General features: G+C 42.6%; 1 protein-coding gene across 3 annotated transcripts in view; it reads left to right on the top strand.

Moving 5' to 3' along the window:
• Window positions 1–25,547, top strand: part of MAN2A2 (mannosidase alpha class 2A member 2) — a 218,864-nt gene that overhangs the window by 166,150 nt on the left and 27,167 nt on the right. For all 3 annotated transcript variants that reach the window (XM_073618510.1, XM_073618511.1, XM_073618512.1), the window contains exons 12-15: window positions 2,318–2,432; window positions 11,822–11,889; window positions 12,969–13,134; window positions 15,401–15,637. In XM_073618510.1, the coding sequence (XP_073474611.1) occupies window positions 2,318–2,432; window positions 11,822–11,889; window positions 12,969–13,134; window positions 15,401–15,637 (586 nt within the window). The remainder of the gene's footprint in view (window positions 1–2,317; window positions 2,433–11,821; window positions 11,890–12,968; window positions 13,135–15,400; window positions 15,638–25,547) is intronic.

The following is a 25,547-nucleotide window of genomic DNA, read 5'->3' as shown; positions in this document are numbered from 1 at the left end:
AGGGGTTAAGACTAGGGGGCGATCAGGGGGTTAAGTGTGTCCTAGGAAGGTGTGTCTAACTGGGGGGGGACACTGACTGGGAGTACAGAGCGATTGGTGTTCCTGATCACTAGGAACAGACGATCTCGCTGTGCTCTCCTGTCAGAACGGGGATCTGCTTTGTTTAAAACTGGCAGATCCCCATTCTGCCTCTCTGAGGAGCGATCGCGAGTGGCCGGTGGACATCGAGGCCGCCGGACCCGCACATCGGCTCCCTCCATTGTGCAGCGGGCGCACGTGCCCACAGTGACTCGTGCATGAAATGTCATATGGGTATATCGTTTCGCTCAATAGGGCCGCCCTGCCACAGTATATATATATGCAGTTGGCGGTCCTTAAGCCGTTAAAGGCTTGTTTACATGTGCATCAATACCCTATGTCTAGGTGCCATTTATTCAGCATTTTTAAAGCCTTATAACCGCCCTTCAACGCTTGCCATGAATATTACAATGCCACCACACAGTGCAGTTCACACAGGAGCAGTAGCAATAGGGTTGTGTTAAAAATTAAGCAGCGCTTTGCTTTCATAAGGCATCAACGCTTGTCAGCCGCCTCCATTGATTTCAGTGATAATGCTCTGTAACCATACCTTAACGCCTATATCATTCATGGCGTGTTGGTGAAACATTTATAGAGTGTTAGCTGGGGAAGGGGCAGTGGAAGTTCCTGTATCCCATAATGCACTGGTAAATAGAGGACTAGGACAGAGCAGCTCCACCCACTTCCTGCTTCTAGAGCAGTAAAACTATTTGCTTTTATGTGCGGGTAAAAGCATCAACCAGCCAGCAATACTGACGTTGCCAGGTAGGAGCAGAGGCACTGAGCATTATATTATTGCCAGTGACAAAGCTTTTTGCTTCAGCAAAGTTGAGCTGGACCAAGCCAAGCCTCACAGATATCAAAGACTATGAATCCATCTTGAGAGAATTCACAAAAATGTCTATCACAGCACAACCCAATCACGCCTTAAATTTGATCATTTCCTCTACATCACTTCCCCTTTAAGCAATTCCCACTAGAAAAGCAACGCTTCCATGGGCATTTATCTAGCATTCTTGAAGCTTTTTCAATACTTCATAAACACAATTAAACCATTAAAAATGCCATAGGAGCAATAATGAGCATTACTTGGTTCTTCAAAATCAACACAAATGTGAACGAGCCTAATGGTTGGGTGGATGATGGGGGGGAGGGGGGGCAGTTAAAACTACACAGTTGCGCCCCAACTGCTCCTTTAGCTACTAAGGCAGTGGGCGAGGATGTATACATGCTGCGGTCATGGCAGGAATTATACCTCCTGTCACATTCAGGAAGCACTTCCGCCCAGAGGGCGTGACCTGTTCATGTGAATGGGGCTACATTGCAACCGCCCATCAACCATGCACAATGCACACAGTTGCGGTGCGGTACTGCAGCATTTAGGGGGTTAAAACAGGCTGTGAGGAAGCGATATATCGCCTCCCCACTGCCTGTCAAATGCCTCTGAAAAGCGATCTGAGTGCATCACACCTTTGCACTACCTTTTTCACACTGAGGCGCTTTTCAGGTGCTTTCGTGAAAAGCTCATGAAAACCTATTTCCATTCAAATTAATGAATGCTTTCACACTGGGGCAGGGCGGTGAAAGAACTCCTGCAAGCAGCATCTTTGGAGTGCTAATTAAAGCTCCTCAAAAGCGCTCCTCTCCATTGAAATGAATGGGAAGTGCCTCTAAAGGGCACGTAAAGCGCCTCAAAATGGTTCTTTTGAGCCTCGTGACTTTCAAAAAAGCGCACCGCTAATGCCTCAAAAGGCTTGAAAAGCTCATCAAAAGATCCCACCGTTTTATGGGCAGTTTTCAAGCGCCTCAGTGTGAAAGGGGTCTAAAGGACAGATTGGCAAATCTTTCACCATCTTGCAACTGGATCTTTGCATATTTTCAGGCTTTTGAACAGACATTTTAGAGTGTTAGTAATTCGATTTTTTTTTTCTCTTAAGCCATTTAGCAGAGCTTCGGATATATTTTTTGTGTAAATATTCCATAGAATCGAATGAATATTTTAAAATATGCTGAAATTGTCATCCTAATTGCCCCAAACCATTCTTTCTGTTAACTGCATAACTCCCATTCATAGATGTGGGTATTAAAAACATGATTTTTTTCCTTCCTTTTATAGCCTAGAATCTCTCTCATTTTTAATGTTAACATGACTCTTTTTTGCTTCTAACCCCAATCTGTATCTGGCTGTGTCTTCTTTGCATGTCAAGTCTGTGCATGTTTATTTCTTTGTCCTACACAGGTTGCTCCATTCACTGATGAACCTGAAACGCATCATAATCAATGCAGCTCACTACCTGGTTGTGGCAGACAAGGAGAAGTATCACTATGATCACTCTGTTCCATTCTTCAGCACGGTAACTGTATTGTCGACATAACAAACTAGCTCTTCTCCTGTGTTTTTAATGGGTCGGGGTGACTTAATAAACTCCACTGTGACTTCAGATAAGACAGAGAGTAATGAAACCTCAGTCCATTCCTTCTGCTGGGAGGCAGCCTAGTACTGTAAATAGAAGCAGATGGAGGACAATAGTTCATAGCTTTGATTTGTCCTATTCTTCATAACCATGTTTTTGTCACTTCTAGTTTATGGTGTTTTCTTATTGTACCATAGGCGTATTTATTGCCTACGGTAAAAATAGTCTGCATTGTACTAGGAAGATAAATCAGGTTTCAGGCTGTCCTTTCTGCTAAGTAGGTTTGAAAAAAAAAAATCGAATCGTTCACATTCCTGCCATGAGATTGCAGCATAATTCAGTGTCCTGCAAACCTGCTGCACAATTTGATAGGCTGACCAGCATAGGGCCTTAAGTGTTTTCCAACCAGTCACATACATTGGGTCCTTTTAACACTTTACTATGAGCACATAGTAAAGTCACATGCATGTATAGTTAAAGGAGAAGTCTAGCCTAAGCTTTTTAGTCTGGGCTTCTCCTCTGCAATTCGTTTTGCACTCCTGTGACCCGTTTTCAGTGGAGAGCAGTCTGAAGTCCGCTCTCCGCTGACGTTACTGCCATCAGTCGAGGCACCGCATCATCCCGACTTCCCAAATCTGGATCCACCAGCTGCCTTGATTAATGGCAGTCTCAGCGAGCCGCTGAGATGGACCCTCTACAGCTCATTGCTCCAATGAGCGTGGAGGATCAGAGCAGGAGAGATGCTGACTGACAGGCAGCATCTCTCTGCTCAGGGAGGAGTGAGAACCGAGCCATTGGTGGTGTTCATTGGCTCAGTTCTCAGTGCAGAGACATTGGGGGACAGCTGCAGCATCAGTCTGATGCTCCATCCACATAGGTAAGTATGCATTCCCCATAAAAAAAACCCATACTTCTCTTTTAAAGTGGTTGTAAAGGCAGAATGTTTTTTATGTTAATGCATTCTAAAACCTTCTGTGTGCATCAACCCCCCTCAGCCCCTTTAATACTTGCCTGAGCCCCATCTCTATCCAGCGATGTTGCACTAGAGACTCAGCTGCCCGGGACTCTCCTTCCTCATTGGCTGAGACAGCAGCGAAGCGCCATTGGCTCCCGCTTCTGTCAATCAAATTCAGTGAGCCATTGAGGAGAGAGAAGGGGCAGGGCCGGGACGCAGGTCCATGTCTGAAATAGACACACGGAGCTGTGGCTCGGCTTGGGTGCCCCCATAGAAAGCTCATTGGGCTGAAAATCGCAATGCACTGAGTTGCATAGGAACGCAGGCCACGATACTGTGCGATTCACGTGTGAACCGATCCTCTGAGGTTTTTTGGGCTGGGAAGCAAGCTAGCAGAATTTGGCTGCAATTAGCATTTTACCTGCCAAAATAATTTTAATTCTCTATGACTCGGTGACTTGCCTTCTCACTGAATTTTTAAAGAGCATCAACTCATTTCTGAGGTGTTTCCTGTATTTTCCTCTTCTTTTTATATATTTTTTTTTCAGGCTCCCAGTGCCCAAACACAAATTAGGAGTGCACTGTAAAATTAAATATTCACATACAAACTATCCTAGTCAGATTTTAGTTTTTATCTATCAGATCTATGTTATTTACAGTTGTCTAAGGCCTCATTCACACGGGGTGTATGTATCTGTGCCTGTGTGTCGGCCATGTTTACCCTGGGTGCATTAGTGGCCGTGGACCTCCACCCACGCGAATGGCACATTGGGAGCTGCAGCTGTGTCTGTGCACCCGCTGCATCCCAAGTTAGGCCCTATTCACACCTCAGCGTTTTTTAGCTTGAAGCTCAAAGCTCCAAAATGCTGAAGGAGAAAAAAAGTAAATTCTCTATTTTGGTGGTTCTCATCTCCACTACAAGTCAACTGAAGCCAAACGCCTGAAGGTCAAAAAAAGTTCTGACGCTTTTTTTGTAGCTCTAATCGGGCAGATTGGTGCGTTTTTTGTTCCATAGAAATACGTGGAAACACCTGATTTTAGCGTCTTAGTTCGTTGTTACGCGTTTTGTCATGTTTTTTTGCTCAAATGCAATAATTTAATTTAAAAAATAATAATTTAAATAAACTCTAACCCCAACCATTATCCCTAATATTAACCCAAAATCCTAAGCCCTAGTCCTAATCCCTGACCCTAATATTAACCCCTAATCCTAAAAAAAAAAAAAATTAAAAGCGGAGGAAAAAGATGAAAAACATGGCAACAGATGATATTTTTCTCTATTGATTAAAAACGACCAAAGTTCAAAAACACCTTAAAAACGCTGTACACAAACGCTCAAAGGTGTGCATACAAACGCTCAAAAAAGACACTCAGGTGTGAATGCAGCCTAAGTCTAACTATTTATTCATGCAGTATATGGGTTGGGTGATGTCACTATAAACCTTAAAGTGGATGTAAACCCGAAATTTTTTTTTTTTTTTTTTAATGTCATAATGGGTAGAGTATAAGATTTCCTATCATTTGAGCCCAGTTTTGCCACAAAGAGTTAATCCAGCTCTGAGCAATCCTCTTTTATTGTTCAGTGAGATGAAACTTGACAAACAGAGAAAAATCCTCCCCCTTGCTGTGAGTGACAGGTGATTTACATATCTCGTGCACTAGCCTAAAACATGCATTATTTTTTAATTCCCTCCCCCACTCCTTTCTTCAGCAGCTCTGCAAGGATTGGCTGTTCCACACCTCAGCATGATTTGGCATGCTGAAGTCATGTGGTTACTTTCCTGTCTTTTCACTGGATGTTAGAGATCATAGCAGAAGTTCAATGTAGAGGTGGGCGGGGAGTCTACTGACATCACAACTCCTCCCACTGAGTTCCAGACAACAGACCCGCCCACAGAATCTGCAGTTTTTCAGGTCTAATAACAGACAGAGGGGAGACATTTGACAGGTAAAGATACATGCAGGAGGCATATATATCCTTATAGATAACCCCTATGGCAGTAGTTTAGAAAGGATGACATTGGGTTTACATCCACTTTAACCACTTGAGCCCCGGACCATTATGCTGCCTAAGGACCAGAGGTCTTTTTCCAATTTGGCACTGCGTCGCTTTAACTGCTAATTGCGCGGTTATGCAATGCTGTACCCAAACGAAATTTGCGTCCTTTTCTTCCCACAAATAGAGCTTTCTTTTGATGGTATTTGATCACTTCTGCAGTTTTTATTTTTTGCGCTATAAACGGAAAAAGACCGAAAATTTTGAAAAAAAATGATATTTTCTACTTTTTGTTATAAAAAAAATCCAATAAACTCAATTTTAGTCATACATTTAGGCCAAAATGTATTCGGCCACATGTCTTTGGTAAAAAAAATGTCAATAAGCGTATATTTATTGGTTTGCGCAAAAGTTATAGCGTCTACAAACTAGGGTACATTTTCTGGAATTTACACAGCTTTTAGTTTATGACTGCCTATGTCATTTCTTGAGGTGCTAAAATGGCAGGGCAGTACAAAACCCCCCCAAATGACCCCATTTTGGAAAGTAGACACCCCAAGGAAATTGCTGATAGGCATGTTGAACCCATTGAATATTTATTTTTTTTGTCCCAAGTGATTGAATAATGACAAAAAAAAAAAAAAAAAAAAATATTTACAAAAAGTTGTCACTAAATGATATATTGCTCACACAGGCCATGGGCCTATGTGGAATTGCACCCCAAAATATATTCAGCTACTTCTCCTGAGTACGGGGATACCACATGTGTGGGACTTTTTGGGAGCCTAGCCGCGTATGGGACCCCGAAAACCAATCACCGCCTTCAGGATTTCTAAGGGTGTAACTTTTTGATTTCACTCTTCACTGCCTATCACAGTTTCGGAGGCCATGGAATGCCCAGGTGGCACAACCCCCCCCCAAATGACCCCATTTTGGAAAGTAGACACCCCAAGCTATTTGCTGAGAGGCATATTGAGTCCATGGAATATTTTTTATTTTGACACAAGTTGCGGGAAAGTGACACTTTTTTTTTTTTTTTTTTTTTTTTTGCACAAAGTTGTCACTAAATGATATATTGCTCACACAGGCCATGGGCCTATGTGGAATTGCACCCCAAAATACATTTAGCTGCTTCTCCTGAGTATGGGGATACCACATGTGTGGGACTTTTTGGGAGCCTAGCCGCGTACGGGGCCCCGAAAACCAATCACCGCCTTCAGCGTTTTTAAGGGCGTGAATTTTTGATTTTACTCTTCACTGCCTAACACCGTTTCGGAGGCCATGGAATGCCCAGGTGGCACAAACCCCCCCCAAATGACCCCATTTTGGAAAGTAGACACCCCAAGCTATTTGCTGAGAGGCATGGTGAGTATTTTGCAGCTCTCATTTGTTTTTGAAAATGAAGAAAGACAAGAAAAAACTTTTTTTTTTTTTCTTTTTTCAAATTTCAAAACTTTGTGACAAAAAGTGAGGTCTGCAAAATACTCACTATACCTCTCAGCAAATAGCTTGGGGTGTCTACTTTCCAAAATGGGGTCATTTGGGGGGGTTTTGTGCCACCTGGGCATTCCATGGCCTCCGAAACTGTGATAGGCAGTGAAGAGTGAAATCAAAAATTCACGCCCCTTAGAAAGCCTGAAGGCGGTGCTTGGTTTTCGGGGTCCCGTACACGGCTAGGCTCCCAAAAAGTCTCACACATATGGTATCCCCGTACTCAGGAGAAGCAGCAGAATGTATTTTGGGGTGTAATTTCACATATTCCCATGGCATGTTTGAGCAATATATCATTTAGTGACAACTTTGTGCAAAAAAAAAAAAAAAAAAAAAAAAATTTGTCTCTTTCCCGCAACTTGTGTCGCAATATAAAATATTCCATGGACTCGACATGCCTCTCAGCAAATAGCTTGGGGTGTCTACTTTCCAAAATGGGGTCATTTGGGGGGGTTTTGAACTGTCCTGGCATTTTATGCACAACATTTAGAAGCTTATGTCACACATCACCCACTCTTCTAACCACTTGAAGACAAAGCCCTTTCTGACACTTATTTTTTACATGAAAAAGTTTTTTTTTTTTTGCAAGAAAATTACTTTGAACCCCCAAACATTATATATTTTTTTAAAGCAAATGCCCTACAGATTAAAATGGTGGGTGTTTCATTTTTTTTTTTCACACAGTATTTGCGCAGCGATTTTTCAAACGCATTTTTTGGGGAAAAAACACACTTTTTTAAATTTTAATGCACTAAAACACACTATATTGCCCAAATGTTTGATGAAATAAAAAAGATGATCTTAGACCGAGTACATGGATACCAAACATGACATGCTTTACAATTGCGCACAAACGTGCAGTGGCAACAAAATAAATACATTTTTAAAAGCCTTTAAAAGCCTTTACAGGTTACCACTTTAGATCTACAGAGGAGGTCTACTGCAAAAATTACTGCCCTCGATCTGACCTTCGCGGCGATACCTCACATGCATGGTGCAATTGCTGTTTACGTTTGACGACAGACCGCCGCTTGCGTTCGCCTTAGCGCAAGAGCAGGGGGCGACAGGGGTGCTTTTTTTTTTTTTTTTTTTTTTCTTTATTATTTTTTTGCTTTTTTATCTTATTTTTAAACTGTTCCTTTCATTTTTTTTTTTTTTAAATCATTTTTATTGTTATCTCGGGGAATGTAAATATCCCCTATGATAGCAATAGGTAGTGACAGGTACTCTTTTTTGAAAAAATTGGGGTCTATTAGACCCTAGATCTCTCCTCTGCCCTCAAAGCATCTGACCACACCAAGATCGGTGTGATAAAATGCTTCCCCAATTTCCCAATGGCGCTGTTTACATCCGGCGAAATCTAAGTCATAAAATGCTCGTAGCTTCCGGTTTCTTAGGCCATAGAGATGTTTGGAGCCACTCTTGTCTCTGATCAGCTCTATGGTCAGCTGGCTGAATCACCGGCTGCATTCTCAGGTTCCCTGTTGAGACAGGAGAGCCAGAGAAAAACACGGAAGACGGTGGGGGGGGGGGGCATTCCCTCCCACGGGTTGTAAAGGCAGTCTAGAGGCTAATTAGCCGCTAGGATTGCTTTTACATGAAAGCCGACCGCTGGCTGAAAAGAATGATACCAAGATGATACCTAAACCTGCAGGCATCATTCTGGTATAACCACTCAAAGTTGTGAATGGCGTACCTGAAGACAAAAAAATGGTTAACAATAAAGCACAGTAAACAATAAAGTATAAATAATTACATACCTGAAAAACAAACATGATAAAACATAATAACAATAACAATAACAATAACAATAAAACACTGCAGAATAGAATACAGTAAAAAAAGAGCAGAACAATAGAGAGAGAGAATAGAGAGAGAGAACAATAAAACGACAACTATTTTTTTTTATTTTATATATATTTTTTTTTTTTTTACACTTTTTTTGTAACTAACTTTTATAACTGTAACCGGTTCCAGGTTCGGGTCTCTCAAAATGCGATGGCATCTTGGGAGACCCTGTGAAAGTGTGCCTAGTCTGTGCAATGCTGTACCCTACGCTAATACTCAACTAGTGAATGGTAGCGTTCAAAACATTCACCAATGCAAGACCAGGATTGTCAGGACAGGAGGGACAATAATAGCGGGTGTCACGCCTATATCCGCGTTTGCTGCAGACACAACATCTTTTTGGGGGGGTTCGTTGGGTAGGGGTACTCGGGAGCACATAAAAATGCCTCTCATGCAGCCGACTGCATTTCGTTGGGGGATGTGAATGGGGGAAGTACGGGCGCTGCAGAAGTGGTGGGTTCCCAATTAGGATTGGCGAATGCAGCAGGAAGGGCACTATGGGCACGACGGGCCTGTGTTTGTCTTTTTGGTGGCAGCGGGACACTACTTGTGCTTGCCACCTCACCAGCTTGAACTGCACTTATGGGACTCGCCACGTCACCAAGTGTTACTGCAGTGCTGGTTTGACTACGACCGGGGTGTACTAGGCCGCTGGTGCTTGCCAGTTCAATAAAAAGCTTCCAAAAAAACTGTTAGCGATCGCAGGGATCAGGCCTGACTCTGCAAACGCTGCAGTTATGCGTTTAGTGTTTTGTAAGTGACAGTGATCGATCGATACTGCACTTGGGTGGGCTGGACTGGGCCGGGCGGAGGGGCAAAACGCAGGTGCTAGCAGGTATCTGGGTTGATCCCGCTAACACTGCGTTTTTGGGAACCCTAAACTGCTGGGGACGCTAGTATAGATCTGATCTGATCGGATCAGATATTGATCCGTTCAGATACTATACCACTAAAGGAGGCGTATGCTGCGTGCGTGGGTGTTAGTGGTACTGGCGCTAACCTGACGCTGCCTGGGGCCGGTGCTTGCTAGTTCACCAAAATGCTACCAAAAAAACTGTTAGCGATCGCAGGGATCAGGCCTGACTCTGCGAACGCTGCAGTTATGCGTTTAGTGCCTTGTAAGTGTCAGTGATCGATCGATACTGCACTTGGGTGGGCTGGGCTGGGCCGGGCGGAGGGGCACAACGCAGGTGCTAGCAGGTATCTGGGCTGATCCCGCTAACACTGCGTTTTTGGGAACCCTAAACTGCTGGGGACGCTAGTATAGATCTGATCGGATCAGATATTGATCCGATCAGATACTATACCACTAAGGGAGGTGTACGGTGCGTGCGTGGGTGTTAGCGGTACTGGCGCTAACCTGACGCTGCCTGGTGCTTGCTTGCCAGTTCACCAAAATGCTACCAAAAAAACTGTTAGCGATCGCAGGGATCAGGCCTGACTCTGCGAACGCTGCAGTTATGCGTTTAGTGTTTTGTAAGTGACAGTGATCGATCGATACTGCACTTGGGTGGGCTGGGCGGAGGGGCAAAACGCAGGTGCTAGCGGGTATCTGGGCTGATCCCGCTAACACTGTGTTTTTGGGAACCCTAAACTGCTGGGGACGCTAGTATAGATCTGATCGGATCAGATATTGATCCGATCAGATACTATACCACTAAGGGAGGCGCATGCTGCGTGCGTGGGTGTTAGCGGTACTGGCGCTAATCTGACGCTGCCTGGGGCGACGCATATCACCGCCGGGCGATCAGGGGGCTAAACCTTTATTAGGTAATAAACGGCGGGTGCCCTGACACTATAAAAAATAAACGAACTAACCTGCGTCACCCGTAACGGTTATACGGTGATCAGTGGTGAAAGGGTTAACTAGGGGGCAATCAAGGGGTTAAAACATTTATTAGGTAGTATATGGGGGTCCCTGTCACTATAAAACGCTGACGGCGAACCTAAATATTTACCTCACTAACTAGCGTCACCAGTGACACTAATACAGCGATCAGAAAAATGATCGCTTAGCAACACTGGTGACAGGGGGTGATCAAGGGGTTAAAACTTTATTAGGGGGGGTTAGGGGGGTACCCTAGACCTACAGGGGGGTGATACTCACTGTCCCAACACTGTAACTGTCACAAACTGACACTATGCAGTAATCAGAAAAAAAAAAAAAAAAAAAAAAAAAAAACCTGCTGGTGTCAGTTTGTGACAGGGGGGGGGGGGGTGATTGGGGGGGGATCGGGGGGCGATCGGGGGGGGGATCGGGGTGTTTTGTATGCCTGGCATGTTCTACTGTGTGTGTAGTGTGTTGTGCACTCACATTGATGTCTTCTCCCCTCGGCGCTGGAACGGAAAATACCGAGCCGAGGGGAGATGACATCATTTCCTTTGCTGCTGTTTAGCATACAGCAGCAAAGGAGTGTTCCCATTGGCCGGCGGCGATCGCGAGGGGGGGGCCACGAACGGATGGCCTCCCCCTCATCTCGGATCGCCGGGGAACAGAACGGGACCGCTTCGGGCACCGGGGGGGGGTCCGATCGGACCCCCCACCCGCGAGAGGCAAATCACGTACATGTACGTGATTTTGCCTGCCCGTGCCGCCTTGCCGACGTAAATCGGCGTTAGGCGGTCCTTAAGTGGTTAATGGAAGCCCTGGAATAAAAAATGATGTCTTTTATTTTTGTAACAAACCATTTCAGCTGTGTACACTTTTTCTTTAATAATTTAGCATTTCTTAACTAACACAATGTACTTTTGTGCTGACTTTATGGTTTAGATCCCTCTCCTCTCTGAAAATGCATGCAGTTGGAAGTACAGATGTGTGAATAGGAAATAAATTTGCAGTATGCATTATTAGAAAACAAACAAAAAAACATGCATTTGAAAACTTTTGAAGTCAATGGCATCATTTACTTGCACATACACTGTACATAAACTTTGTGGCTCCACTGAAGTACTTTGAAAGCACAGCTCCCATGTACTAAAATTCTATAGGATATCCTTTATTTTTGCTTTAACCATTAAATGTAGTATGTTCTCTTGTAGGATGACAGCCGTTTGACTCAAGAAACTCTGCCAGAGAAAACTATTATCAAATTGGGTTCCTCTCCACGGTATGTTGTTTAAGGCATTTCTTAAAGGGATGCTAAACACGCACTATTTAATTTACATTGCCCTTTCTTTTTCTTTCATATGGATGATGACACTGTAATTATTTTAATAAAAAAAAAAACATCTCAGTCGCTTTTTTCCTAATCGATATACAGCTGTCACGCGGCGCAGCTCTTTCCCAGCCTGTCTGCAGGGAAACATAAGCAGGAGGAGCTTCTAGTCCTCTGCTGCTGGTCACATGTTCAAAATAAAAATAAAAAACAGCCTTTGGAATACAGAGTAAAAATAATATCATATTAATTAATAACTGCTTTATATTGGCATCCAAATATATATTTGAAATTAAATCTTTATTGTTTTGTGAAAATAACATGGTGTGGGCAGATTTCTGCCAGTCACAGGCTGTGTTGTGTCCCTCCAGCCTGTGTCTTAGAATAAGAAGGAGGTGAAGAAACCATGTAATATCTACATGTAATATCCCTCCCCATTGTGTTTTAGCTCGTTACTAGACATGGAGGAGGAGGAAGGATTGGGCTGTCAATTACAACTGTGTATACGCCCACATGTGTGATGCTCTAGTCACATGGCCGGCTCCGATGTGATAGCGAGGAAATGCTCAGTATAGAAACTCACTGAAAACTGAGCATGTGCAGAGCTGCCAACACTGCTCTGCAAAAATCCCTAGCTGAATCAGAGACATTAACAGAGGATGGAGATAGAGAGCTGTAGGATCAACAAGGTTTTTTTTTTGCAGAATACAGAAAAGCAATCCCATAGTAACTGAGTAGGAACAACACGTAATACACCATTTATTGATAGTTTTTATGATGTGGGTTTAGTGACACTTTAAAAATTTCAAGTATACATTTATGGTTACTGAAGTTTTATTTGTCTGGCAGGATTGATTCTTGTATTTGATAGCTAGAGATTGGAGACAGATCATTTTAAAATTGTTAGATGATAAAAAAACGAGTGTGGTTTTGTCATGATTTTATGTCACACAAGGAGTATAAAATTTCTGGTGTATTGGAGCTATTATCCACTTCTGTAAGTTGTTCAGTTTTCCTTTTCTGTGTTACAGGTACATTGTAGTTTTCAATCCTGTGGAGCAGAATCGTTTGTGTGTAGTCTCCGTTCTGGTGAACACCCCTCATGTCCGAGTGCTCACAGAGGAAGGACAGCCGATGGCCGTACAGATCAGTCCAGTATGGCAGTCTTTGACTGATATAAACCCTGATGTCTACCAGGTAACCGACAATGCAGAGTCTAATAATATCACACCATGAGTCCTACTTCACACCATGTGTAGAGACCTGCATTTCTCTGCAACAGACAGAGGGCCTGTTTGCACCAGGAATCACACAAGAACACGCTGTGCGTTTCTTTGCGATTCACGTGTAGTGCAATTTGAACCCATTCATTTTGCATGGGCTGGTCCACACTAAAAGTAGTGCATGCATTACTTCAGAAAACGCACTGCAACCAGATCGCATGGTACTTATTTACCATGCAAACTAGTGCAGGGAAACACTGTTTGCTATTTGCACTTGGGGTGTCGTTAACATTGACACCCCATTGCAGATCACAGCTGCACTATTTTAAATGCGGTGCCGGAAACGGGCATGGAACATAAGTTTCCCGCATGGTGTTCTGGTACTCAAAAAAACAATTCTCTATTTTTTTTTTTACCCTGTTCATACCACAAGGCTGGTGTCGTGTATTTATTTATTTTTTTTGTGCATTTTTTTCTGCCCCAAAAACCCACACATAACGCCAGCACTGTTTTCTTTGTGCCCTGGCAGAAACTTGATTTAGAAAAAGAAGGCGAGGTCTAGCCCCTGACACTCAAGCTTTAGGGCTTGTTCACACTGCCCGCATGCTAAACGCTCTGTCTTGGCATGCAGGCAGCTGCCAGTTTTTGGCTGCAGTGAGGGGACGGTGTGATCAGCGCATCACACTATTTTCTTTACTTTTATTTCTTTCTTTTTTTGTTCTATGGTGTTTTTTTTTTTTTTTTTTTTTTTTTTAATGTAACTAAAGGCAAAACTTTTTTTTGTTTTGAGTTTGGGATTAGAACACCTGTCTGCTTTTGCTATTGCTGTCTGTGTCCCTGTTAGAGAGCTACAAGAAAAACAGAAATGGAAGGTGCGCACACCTAGTGCATTACCAGAGATAATTTAATAATAATAAATCGTATAAAAGTGGGTACTCTCAAAATGCAAATGACAAAAAGCCATAAACACAGTGCATGGACATGCACAGAACATAGGGTACAGCTAACGCGTTTCGGGGGCGCACCTTCTTTCTCAGCCTAGCTCTGAGGAAGGGGGTGCGCCCCCAAAATGCGTTAGCTGTACCCCGTGTTCTGTGCATGTCCATGCACTGTGTTTATGGCTTTTTGTCAGTTGCGTTTTGTGAGTACCCACTTTTATACGATTTTTTTATTATTAAATTATCTCTGGTAATAGACTAGGTGTGCGCGCCTTCCATTTCTGTTTTTCTTGTAGTTCCCTTTGGATTACCCCATCTGAGGAAGGCAGCATCCACCTAGTCCGGGGATACCACATATACCTTTCACACCACCATTATATTTGACACCTGTTACCCCCTTACCTTGGAAGACCTTTTAGCACTGGAAGTGACTGTTTTTTGTATTTCCTGATTCAACCTCTCTTTGTCCTGTTTACCATTATCCTTGAAAGTGAAAGAAAATCCCAAATTTTGGGTTGTCTTCAGAAAAGTAACAGAGGGGATATCTTCCAATAGGGACACTAGTTCTGGTGACCCAGGTGACACCCTGGGATTCCCTCACTTTGGAGGGATTTTCTCTTATTTTTTCTTTGGCTATGGGACAGGAACCAAGAGAAATCTCCTCTATTAAACACGGATGGCAAAAAAAAAAAAAAACCTGACAGCAGTTCTAACCCTACCTTACTTTATCCACAATGAAGAAAAACATTTTTTGTCTTTAGTTACGTTTTAACTTTATTAATATTATTTGTGCTCTCTGGCCATTCAACTGGCCAGAGAGCACAAAGGCCAGACAAAGATGGAATAACTGACAGTGTTGACACTGAACTGAAGGGCTCTGTGTGAAAAGAAAGTCTTTCATAATGTGCTATTAAAACTTCCAGGTTTGGGCTCTCTGGCCAGTTGAGTGGCCAGGATGTGATGATGTCACTCCCGTGCATGCACACAGGAGCACAATCGTGGTACAGCACGCTCTGCATTCATGACACACTCAGTGCGCCCTGAATGCAGAGAGTGCATCACATGTGCAGTGATGTCATCAGCCTGAGCCAATGTGAATATCTCTTAAAATGAGCATGTTTAGGAGATATTCACAGTAGCTACAGGTAAGACAGGTAAGGTAATAAAGGCTTACTTGAAGGGCAACAATAGAGAGAAATTTTACTACCATTTTAAAAATGACAAGAATAATATTTAATTTTGGTAATGTTTTTCCTTTCTTACATTGTTCTTACAAATCTGTGAACTGTTCTGTTATTGCAGGTCTCTTTCACTGCCCGTTTACCCTCACTTGGCCTGAGTATCTTTCAGTTGTACACGTCATTCGATGCACACACTACCCTGAAGTCCAGTGTCCGGGTGTACCTCCATGGCAGGGACCTGACTATAAAGAAGCAGGATGTGTTTCCAGTGAAGATCTTGGAGACCAGCACTGACGACTTCTATCTGGAGAATCAGTACATGCAGGTCTGGTTTTCTGGCACCACTGGGCTCTTAAAGGTGAGAGGATCAACTGTTTATCAGTTATAAGGGTGTAAACATTTAGTAGGAGTGGCCCTAACTGTAAAATGCATTATAAATGCCTGTATAAGTGGGTCAGTAATCCTAAATGACAGCTTCATTAATGTAAATTTATAGGTAAATTTAGTTTTAGTAGTTTACCAGTACTTTTGGTAAATAAGTTAAAGTGCAATGCCAGGAATTGCAAAACTTTAAAAAATCTGCTGGGTTATAAGGAGTTAAGTCCAAAAAGGTGTACAGCCATGGCCAAAAGTTTTGAGAATGACACAAATATTAATTTTCACAAAGTCTGCTGCTTCAGTGTTTTTGGATCTTTCTGTCAGATGTTACTATGGTATACTGAAGTATAATTACAAGCATTTTGTAAGTGTCAAAGGCTTTTATTGACAATGACATTAAGTTTATGTAAAGACTCAATATTTGCAGTGTTGACCCTTCTTTTTCAAGACCTCTGCAATATGCCCTGGCATGCTGTCAATCAACTTCTGGGCCACATCCTGACTGATGGCAACCCATTCTTGCATAATCAAGGCTTGGAGTTTGTCAGAATTTGTGGGTTTTTTATGTTCACTCGCCTCTTGAGGATTGGCCACAAGTTCTCAATGGCATTAAGGTCTGGGGAGTTTCCTGGCCAAGGACCCACAATGTCAATGTTTTGTTCCTCAAGCCACTTGGTTATCACTTTTGCCTTATGGCAAGGTGGAAAAGGCATTGTTCCTCACCACACTGCTCTTGGATGGTTGGGAGAAGTTGGTCTCAGAGGATGTTTTGTACTATTCTTTATTCACGGCTGTGTTCTTAGGCAAAATTGTGAGTGAGCCCACTCCCTTGGCTGAGAATCAACCCCACACATGAATGGTCTCCGGATACTTTTTTGTTAGCATGACACAGGACTGATGGTAGCGCTCACCTTTTCTTCTCCGGACAAGGTTTTTTCCAGATGCCCCAAACAATCGGAAAGGGGATTCATCAGAGAAAATGACTTTACACCAGTCCTCAGCAGTCCAATCCCTGGACATTTTGCAGAACATCAGTCTGCAAAAGGTACAGTGATGTTTTTCCTGGAGAGAAGTGGCTTCTTTGCTGCCCTTTTTGACACCAGGCCATCCTCCAAAAGTCTTTGCCTCACTTTTTTTTTTTCTCTAGATCCGCAGTGCTGTAAAATCCTGTAACGAAAGAACCCGTAAGTGTACAAAAAAAAGTGCATGTGAGAACACACAAAAAAGTGCACTTAAGGGTGTGCTTTTGTCCACCCCCCTAAAGGGGTAGGATTTGTACCCTTTTTGGGGGGGGCGTTAATTTCATTTTCATAGCAAAGAGGGACTTTGCAATTATTTGCAATTCATCTGATCACTCTTCATAACATTCTGGAGTATATGTAAATTGCCTTAATAAAAACTTAGGCAGCTGACTTTGACACAAATATTAATTTTCACATTCTCAAAACTTTTGGCCATGGCTGTATGCTGTCACTTTCTGTACTGTATGAGTACAGCTATCTGTATACTTCCAGCACTCTGATGCTGGACCTTTCAGTCTTCAATACAGCAGCTGCAGAGTCATTTGCAGCTGCTCTGCCTGCCCTCTCCTGTTGCTTAATGGAAGGCTTTGTATTATGTGAACCCAGCCATGAAATTCAAAGTGTTCTATGAATTGACAGTGGAGGGAAGGAGCAGGCAGAGCTGCTGCTGTGTAGTAGAGCGCATCTCCCCTGTCAGAACTCTAGGAGCTTAGTGCTAACTATACTCCCAGTACCCAGTAAAAATGTATATAGTAAAAAAAAAAAAAAGTTAAACAAGGTGGCATACAACTTATTGGACTTAACCCCCTTATAAACAAGCATAGAAGTGCTACAATTTACTCATGTGCTTTTTTATATTAATAGCATAATAGAGTGCTGCTATATTACCTAGTTGATCCTAACAGTTCCTCTCTTCCTGCTATTAAAGTGACCACGCTAAGCATGGAAGACGATCCATGCTTGTGTGGTCAGTTTACACCCTCCTTCATTCTGTTCGGAGATACAAGTGATATAATGCCGCCCTCTGATTGTATTTCATCACCTTGGAGACACAGATGCTTGGTGGCAAGTGTCACTTCCAGTTATGACGTGATGCCCCGATATAGACACGCCTACCTGCAGGTCTGCGAGTCGCTCAGGAAAAGCAATCACATGACCTGCAGTTTTCAAGCTTTATCTATTCGATATTGTACATGTTGTTACTTAAAGCGGAGTTCCAGTCCCCATAATCAATTCTTTTTTTAAAAGCTGCCCCGTAATTGTTAGAACAGTATCTAAATATAAATATACTAATACTAACTGTCTTCATGCTTGTTATGTTTAAATCTGGAATAACTTACATGATCTCGGAAGCAGGCAGGGGCCATCGAGGATGTGGGCATCTGAAGCCCCCCCGTGTGTATTTTCAGGATAAGGTGTAGCTGGCTACCCAGCATTCACTTACAGATCTCGCGCCTGTGCAGTAATGACACTGCGTGGCGCAGTTTAATTAAAGGTTTCCTTAGCAATTCTTCTAAAATTGCGCCGATTGCATCACTTGCGGTCAGAAAATCTCACCCGCATTAGATGCCCAAAGACTCCTGAAATCAATGACAGATATCGCAGTAGTCAACGCATCAGGGCTGGTGACGTAATCGCCTAGGCGGCCGCAAACGGGGGTCGTGGGGAAGACCACTAAAGAGAAAAAAAGTCCTTTCTGAAGAAATTACAACATATCAGTTTCCAAACTTTAATTCACTAGCGATGCACATTACAATTTAGCTAACTCTTAAAAACGAGTGGAACTCCATTTTAACTTTAGAAGTACTTTTATTTAGGTCCCTTTTGCACTGCCGCGACTTTGTCGAGATTTTACGGCCGTAATTTTGACGCAACTTTAGGGAATACCTGTGTAAACTTGAGGTTTATGGACCTTAACTCGCATCAAAGTCGGACCAAAATAGTACAGGGACTACTTTGAAGTCGCATAGATATGAATGGTATTCATTGGAAATATTGGGGTTTGACTTGTCATGCAACTTTGCAGTCCCAAGTCGCACAAGTGTGAAAGGGGCCTAACAGTGCTTTGATTACCATAGAACTTTGTTTCACAATAGTTGGCCTGCAATGTCAACTGTTACCAGCAGATGGCATGTACAATTTTAAAGTGGAACTAAACCTAAATTTTCTAAAACTGCGAGCAGGCAGCTTTTGTTGCAGAAGAGACACGCTAAGTCTTTTCTGCAGTAATACAAACTCACCTGCCTGATCACAGCATTCTACTGAAGGTACACTTAGCTGTGCACATGCAGCTCATCATGCATTCCCGCCACAGTTTGGCTATTCCAGACTGACTGACTTGCATGCTCTGGATGACATCATCCCCTAACGACCAATTGAGGGGCAGAAAACCGGGTAGATGACGGTGGCCGGCGAAAGATGTATAAAACGAATCTAAAATCTAATATAGTGGTGCACTAATCCTTTAAGTGAACAACATACATTTTTATATCAAAAAGTTCCTCATACAATGGTGTGCATAAATATCCACAAAAAAAAGTTTTCAAAATTTGTTTTTCTTTACACTGTATATGATAAACTTATCAAAAATAGTGCAACAAAATAACACACATATGTATTTAATAAACCAAGGTTTAAAAGCCACCCATTAACGGTGAGATAATGACTAGATAAAAAGTCTTATAGTGACAAATCGACTGTCCATATTCCATCAATTTATTGCGTGTAGTAAAATACACAAATCTTCCCAATTGTGAAAAATCCAGTGTCACCAATCCTCCAACAGTGCCTGCTCACCTCCACTTATTGATCTAGGTAGATCAAATGCGCTTTATTATATAATGGTTGCATATCCACCATCTGGCTGTTAGTGCTCACTTCCCATCGTATGTCCCTTTAAGAGACCGGACCAGGCTGCCTCTAATCACAGTATGGCTTGGACATTAAATATAGAAACTCTCATTGCGCAACAACTAAGTAACTTTACTACCATTTATTACTAATAAAAATGCACTTACAACCAAAACAAAGCTTTGTGTAGTGTGTACTAATGTATAACAAGCTGCTCTCGCCACACTTCCAGTTTTCCGTCTAGCCGGAAGTGACGTCACCGGCTCCGCCCCAAGCGTTGCATTACTGGTCACTTGACTTCCTCTGGGAAGGGAGGGTTGTAACACCGCATGGCTGGAAGGTGGAAGTGACTTTGGGGGTTTAGTTAAACTTTAAATCACAGTAACAAAGGAGTACTGTGGAAGGGACCAGAAGCAGGTGAGGGATTTTAATTGTAAGTGTAAATTGAACTTTACGTCATCCTTGTATGGCCTGATAATTGGACACATCTTAGATTAACTTTGTATACTTAGCGTTGACTTACCAAACCTTCAGACCATTTTGTAAGCATCCTACGATGCTTGACCTCACCTTGCTGCTTAACCCCAACATCCTTCATCTGCAGACCTAGGGCCTCCAGAAATCTGATACAAATGCCAGCCTTTGATGTTGGTATTTTCATATGACTAAGCACATTCCATCTCCTTGTAATAGCATTGTCTTCCATACTGTAGCTGGTAGTAGTGGGTTTTTCTAAAGGCAGTAGATTGGAACAGTGGAGAAATACAGGAGACATAGGATTGCTGCTACAAGGTTTGATGGTTAGATAACCAATCGTATACTGACTCCAGGTTTACTTTAAGTAGTCTTCAAATGAAGCCATCTATTCAATTTCGAATTCATTATATAACAATAGATGTTAGCCATTATACAATAATTATGTAAACCTGAATTATTTTTATTAGAGACAAACGGTAGTAATTAAGATCAAGGGTTAAAGCTGTATTAAACCCAAAAGCAATCATTTATTATATTGTAGCTTATCAATTCATAGATGTGGTGGCTGCATTAGTTTAATTTTTTAGGTTTTCTTTCTTCTATTTTCATCTAGTGATCTGACCAGTAAGTCTGTTGTTTTTCAAAAGAACAAGCTCTCTTGCAGATGTATCAGTTACACGAATGAGACAAACCATTCAACACTGGCAGGGTTGCTTACAATGATCAGTTTATATTAAAGCAATTGTAAAGGTAAAAAAATAAAAATAAAATAACAAACATGTCTATACTTACCTGCTCTGTGCAATAGAATACACAGAGCAGCCGCAAATCTCCTCTTCTTGGATCCCCCACTGGCCCCTCCTCTCTGTCCAGTGCCCCCATGGGAAGCTCTTTCCTGAGCAGTGGTGTCTCCAGCTTTCATATTTAGGGGGGCACATGGGGGGACAGGGACAAAAGTAGGGGGGCAACTATAAAATGCAATTTTATATATATGTCCCTTCCTACTGTATTGGGGCCCCCCAGGGTGGCAGAAAACGAAAAAGAGATATATGTCACCAGCATACCAAGAAAATATAAGGGTCCAAAGTAGTGGGAGAACTATCAGGGTTGCAAAGGTGTTCTTGCCACCGGGCCCTGGTGTTCTGCCACTGTGGGGTTTCCCAGCCTCCTCTTGCTGTCCTGCCCCTGCTATTGACTGCTCTGGTCTGGCATCTCTTGGAATTTACAGGCTGGTTCTCCTGTCCTAAGGATGGGAGAAATCAGTCTGTTTTTTCAGTAACTGAGAGTCCTGGTGGAGTCCTTCCTGCAACTCGCTCTTCTCCCTGCCAATGAGGATGCAGGGGAAGGAGCAGATCGGGTGGCCGTGGTTGTGTGAGCGCTCGCATTATGCAGTGTCAGCGAGCAGAGGGAGGGGAGAGGAATCACCCAAACCAGTAAGTGTAATTGTTACACTAACTTTTATTTTTGCATAAACAAGCTACCACAGTTGGCGCCTCCACACCCCTCCTTTTTTCACCACAGGAGATGACTGGGGACTCTTTCAATAGAGACTGTGTTACTCTAGCGGCGGCCCGAGTAAGATGTGGCGCGTCCGCTACGAAAGCAGACAAAAAGACATTGCCTTTTGTAATTTTTTTTTAATTGGGGGGGCACATGGTGGGGCACAGCATAATGTTGGGGGGGGTCAGGGCCCCCTCTGGCCCCCCCTAGGGAGGCCATTGTTCCTGAGCCCCGCTCCTGCGTCGTTTGACACAGTGGAACTTGGCTCCGCCCCCTCATCACTGGCTTTGATTGACAACACTGGGAGCCAATGGCTCCCGGTGCCCAAGCAAAGCCAGCGAGACCCAGAGGTGAAAGGGGAGAAGAGCCACAGACGCGCACAGCGCTGGATGGAATAAGGGCTCAGGTAAGTAAAAGGGGAGGTGAGGGGGAATGCTGATGCCTAAACATTTTTTACCTTGATGCAAGCAATACATTTAGGGTAAAAAATGTTTAGGCTTTAGACCCACTTTAATGTAAAACCTTTATCCCGAAAGGCAAAAAAAATAAACTGTTTGCTATAACCTATATAAAGTGTTAGCTGGAGATTGGCTTCAATTTGTGTATTGCGTAAATCTACTAGTACATCTTACCCCCCCACCCTCCCCCAGAATGCTGCTATCTAAAGGTGCCCCCTGTGCACCTCCATCCAGAGTGGAGGCACTCTAATACAGGAGGTGCGTTATATTACATATTACAAGCTGCAATGTGTTACATGTTTGGTTTTGGTTGTAATACTGCTTTAAGGAGAAGGAAATGTTCATGAAGCAGTGTGTTAGTAGGTGATACAGTTAGTCAGTTTACAGTGTACAACACATTTTTTTCAAACGTTTTGCTTCTGAAAAACTTGTGAATTATGATAGTCCTCTTCCAATAGAACACAAATATAATTTCAGAATGACTATCACATAAGAATCTTGACAAATAGAAAATTAACTTTCAATGACTATAATGTATTTAATCGCATAATGTTTCAACATGCTGCAGTTCAGGGCTAAGGGCTCATTTACTCCGGATGCAGTCAGGGGCGTTTATTAAATGCAGCATAAATTCAGTACAAATGCATATGCTAGAAAAATGAATGTGTGCCGATGAGCCTAGTTTACAACATTGCAAAACTTTCAATAAGCAAAAAGAATTCTGGTTGGCCGCTCGTCCACTAAAATGACCTTTATTTCAGTCTGTAAAAACATATCCAAAAACACAAATACAGGGGAAGAGCATCATTAGTGATTTTTTGGACATGCAGCCAACCAGAATAGTTTCTTGCATTGGAATCCAGGATGGATGGGGCCAGCACCTGGTCTGTGTGTTAGTGGAGGTGGAGATGGGAGACTTACCCAGAGCGGTGTTCACACACGTCTATTGCAAAGCTTCCATGTGTGTTTAAAAAAAAAAAAAAATACTACAGCATGCTGCATTTTTCCACCCCGCAAAAGCACATGAATGTGCGCAAACGTGCAACAATCCATGCAACTGCGTGTAAATGCAACTTATTAAAGAAAATGTATATAAAAAATTTTAAAAATGATTCCAAAAAACGCACTGTAAACACCCTGCAAAACCGCACAGTGAACGCAGAGATTGTGGTGTAAATGAGTCCTAAAGGTGTTTTGCTGTTGATTAGTGTTACAGAATTGTGTCAGTGCTGTTAGGGACATTATATAGAAAATATAGGCTGACAATATGATGTCTTCAGTTCAGAGCTGGACTTGCGCCTGGGATTTGGGCAGATAACATGGACCCACCTGGAGCAGTATTGTATGTATGTTGTTGCTGTAAGGTCATTGGACAATTTTTAAACTGAATTGTAGAACAGGGAAAATGAGTAATCTTGTGAAAGGATAGTAGATCATTGGTAAAGACTACTGATGGACGAATGTGGTTGGATTGATTTGCAGGACATGCAATGAACTCCTAAAACTTAGAAAAAATATAAGGGGTTGCGCTAATACCTGTGTACCATAATAAAGTATCTACAGTGAAAAAATACTCACAACGTGGCTATAGATAAACCAAAAATAATGTGCAAACATTGACTGTAGATATATAAAAAAGTCCCGTCAAGTGAAAAAATCCAGAATGATATCTTAGTGAGTCCACAACATCAACAGAACTCAACAAAAGTCCAAGTGATGATTAGTGATAATCCGTGATAACAAAAGAGAGTCCACCACCAAAAAAATGGAAGGGGTAGCTCCTTACCAGATGGCCATGACCCCCCACAACAGAGGATCACAGCAAGCAGAAATCTTTACAGGCCAGAATTAGGAACTGCCAACGATATCCACCAGAGGTCCTCTCATCGTCAGTCACACCAACGAACCCATGGCAAGGATCCTATTTTGGCCACTTGCTTCCATAAAACTGAACTCTGGCTGGATTTCAGTTTTATGGAAGCAAGTGGCCAAAATAGGATCCTTGCCATGGGTTCGTTGGTGTGACTGACGATGAGAGGACCTCTGGTGGATATCGTTGGCAGTTCCTAATTCTGGCCTGTAAAGATTTCTGCTTGCTGTGATCCTCTGTTGTGGGGGGTCATGGCCATCTGGTAAGGAGCTACCCCTTCCATTTTTTTGGTGGTGGACTCTCTTTTGTTATCACGGATTATCACTAATCATCACTTGGACTTTTGTTGGGTTCTGTTGATGTTGTGGACTCACTAAGATATCATTCTGGATTTTTTCACTTGATGGGACTTTTTTATATATCTACAGTCAATGTTTGCACATTATTTTTGGTTTATCTATAGCCACGTTATGAGTATTTTTTCACTGTAGATACTTTATTATGGTACACAGGTATTAGCGCAACCCCTTATATTTTTTCTATGTTTACTCACAATTGATGTTTGTTGTGGGGATTGCAGCTTTTCACACTTATTGATTATTTTGGTATATTTGCGCGGTTTTTCCTAATTTTTTACAACTCCTAAAACTTGCTAAATGTAAATGCAAGACAAAGATTTTTTATCTTTTTTTAATTATACTTCTGCAGGGAGCTTTTTTTGTGTTTATTGTTTTTTTAATAAGGCTTAAAGTGAAATGTTAATAATGCGCAATTATTTTGGGGATGCCTTAAAGCAGTCTGTGATGCACCTGTAGGATGTACTAAACTAAAAGTGACATTTCAAAAGAGTTTGGATCCTCAATGTTGTCTTTTGACACATATGGCCATGTCCACGTATGGTTAATCATGTCAACCAGCGGAAAAAAAAATGGTGTTGACCTGTGTCCCCCTCAAAATTACCAGGCCCTTATCCAAACATATAGCCTGACTAGCCAGGAAATGGAGGTGAAGTAAGTGTGCATTCTCCCTTTGCTCCTAAACCATACCAGACATTGAGGGAGTACCTTGCCAGGGCCCCAATTACCTGACAAGGCATCATGTTTCTATGTTGATGGGGTAAAGTCTCATCCCCACAACCCTGACTCAGCACTTGTGTGGGTCTGTGGGGGAAACCTATCATAATCTGGCAGCCCCCTTTAAAATAAGGGGGCTCCCTGATATGTGACCACCTTCCTCACATTGTACCACTGGTTTCTTACTCACAAGAAGAAAAAATGTGTCCCACATTTTTTACTGTAACTGCTCATGTGACGTCCCACCTCCGCCACACTTGTGCACCAATCATTATTGCACTCTGTCCCTGGGACCCTGCACATCATCAATCCTGGTAAAGAGCTGATGACGAGGCTCTTTACCCATGTGATCAGCTGTGTCCATTAACAGCTGATCACATGTAAACAAAGAAATGTCGGTTATCCACGTTCCTCTGCTCATGCTGACAGCGCGTGAGGAGAAGAGACGATCGGCAGCATTTCCTCACAGGGGAGATCTGCACAGAGCAGTGCCCTGATTATCCATGCAGCCCCATCAGTCCCCATTAGTGATGCCTGTCAGTTCTGCCTATCAGTGCCCATCAGTGCAACCTAATGAGCACACAACAGTGAAGGAGAAAAACTACTTATTTACAAAATTTTATAACAGAAACTAAGAACA

Source organism: Aquarana catesbeiana, linkage group LG03, assembly GCF_042186555.1.
Source record: "Aquarana catesbeiana isolate 2022-GZ linkage group LG03, ASM4218655v1, whole genome shotgun sequence".
Classification (NCBI taxonomy): domain Eukaryota; kingdom Metazoa; phylum Chordata; class Amphibia; order Anura; family Ranidae; genus Aquarana; species Aquarana catesbeiana.
The sequence above is the reverse complement of the archived record's forward strand: the minus strand, read 5'-3'. Positions and strand labels throughout refer to the sequence as shown.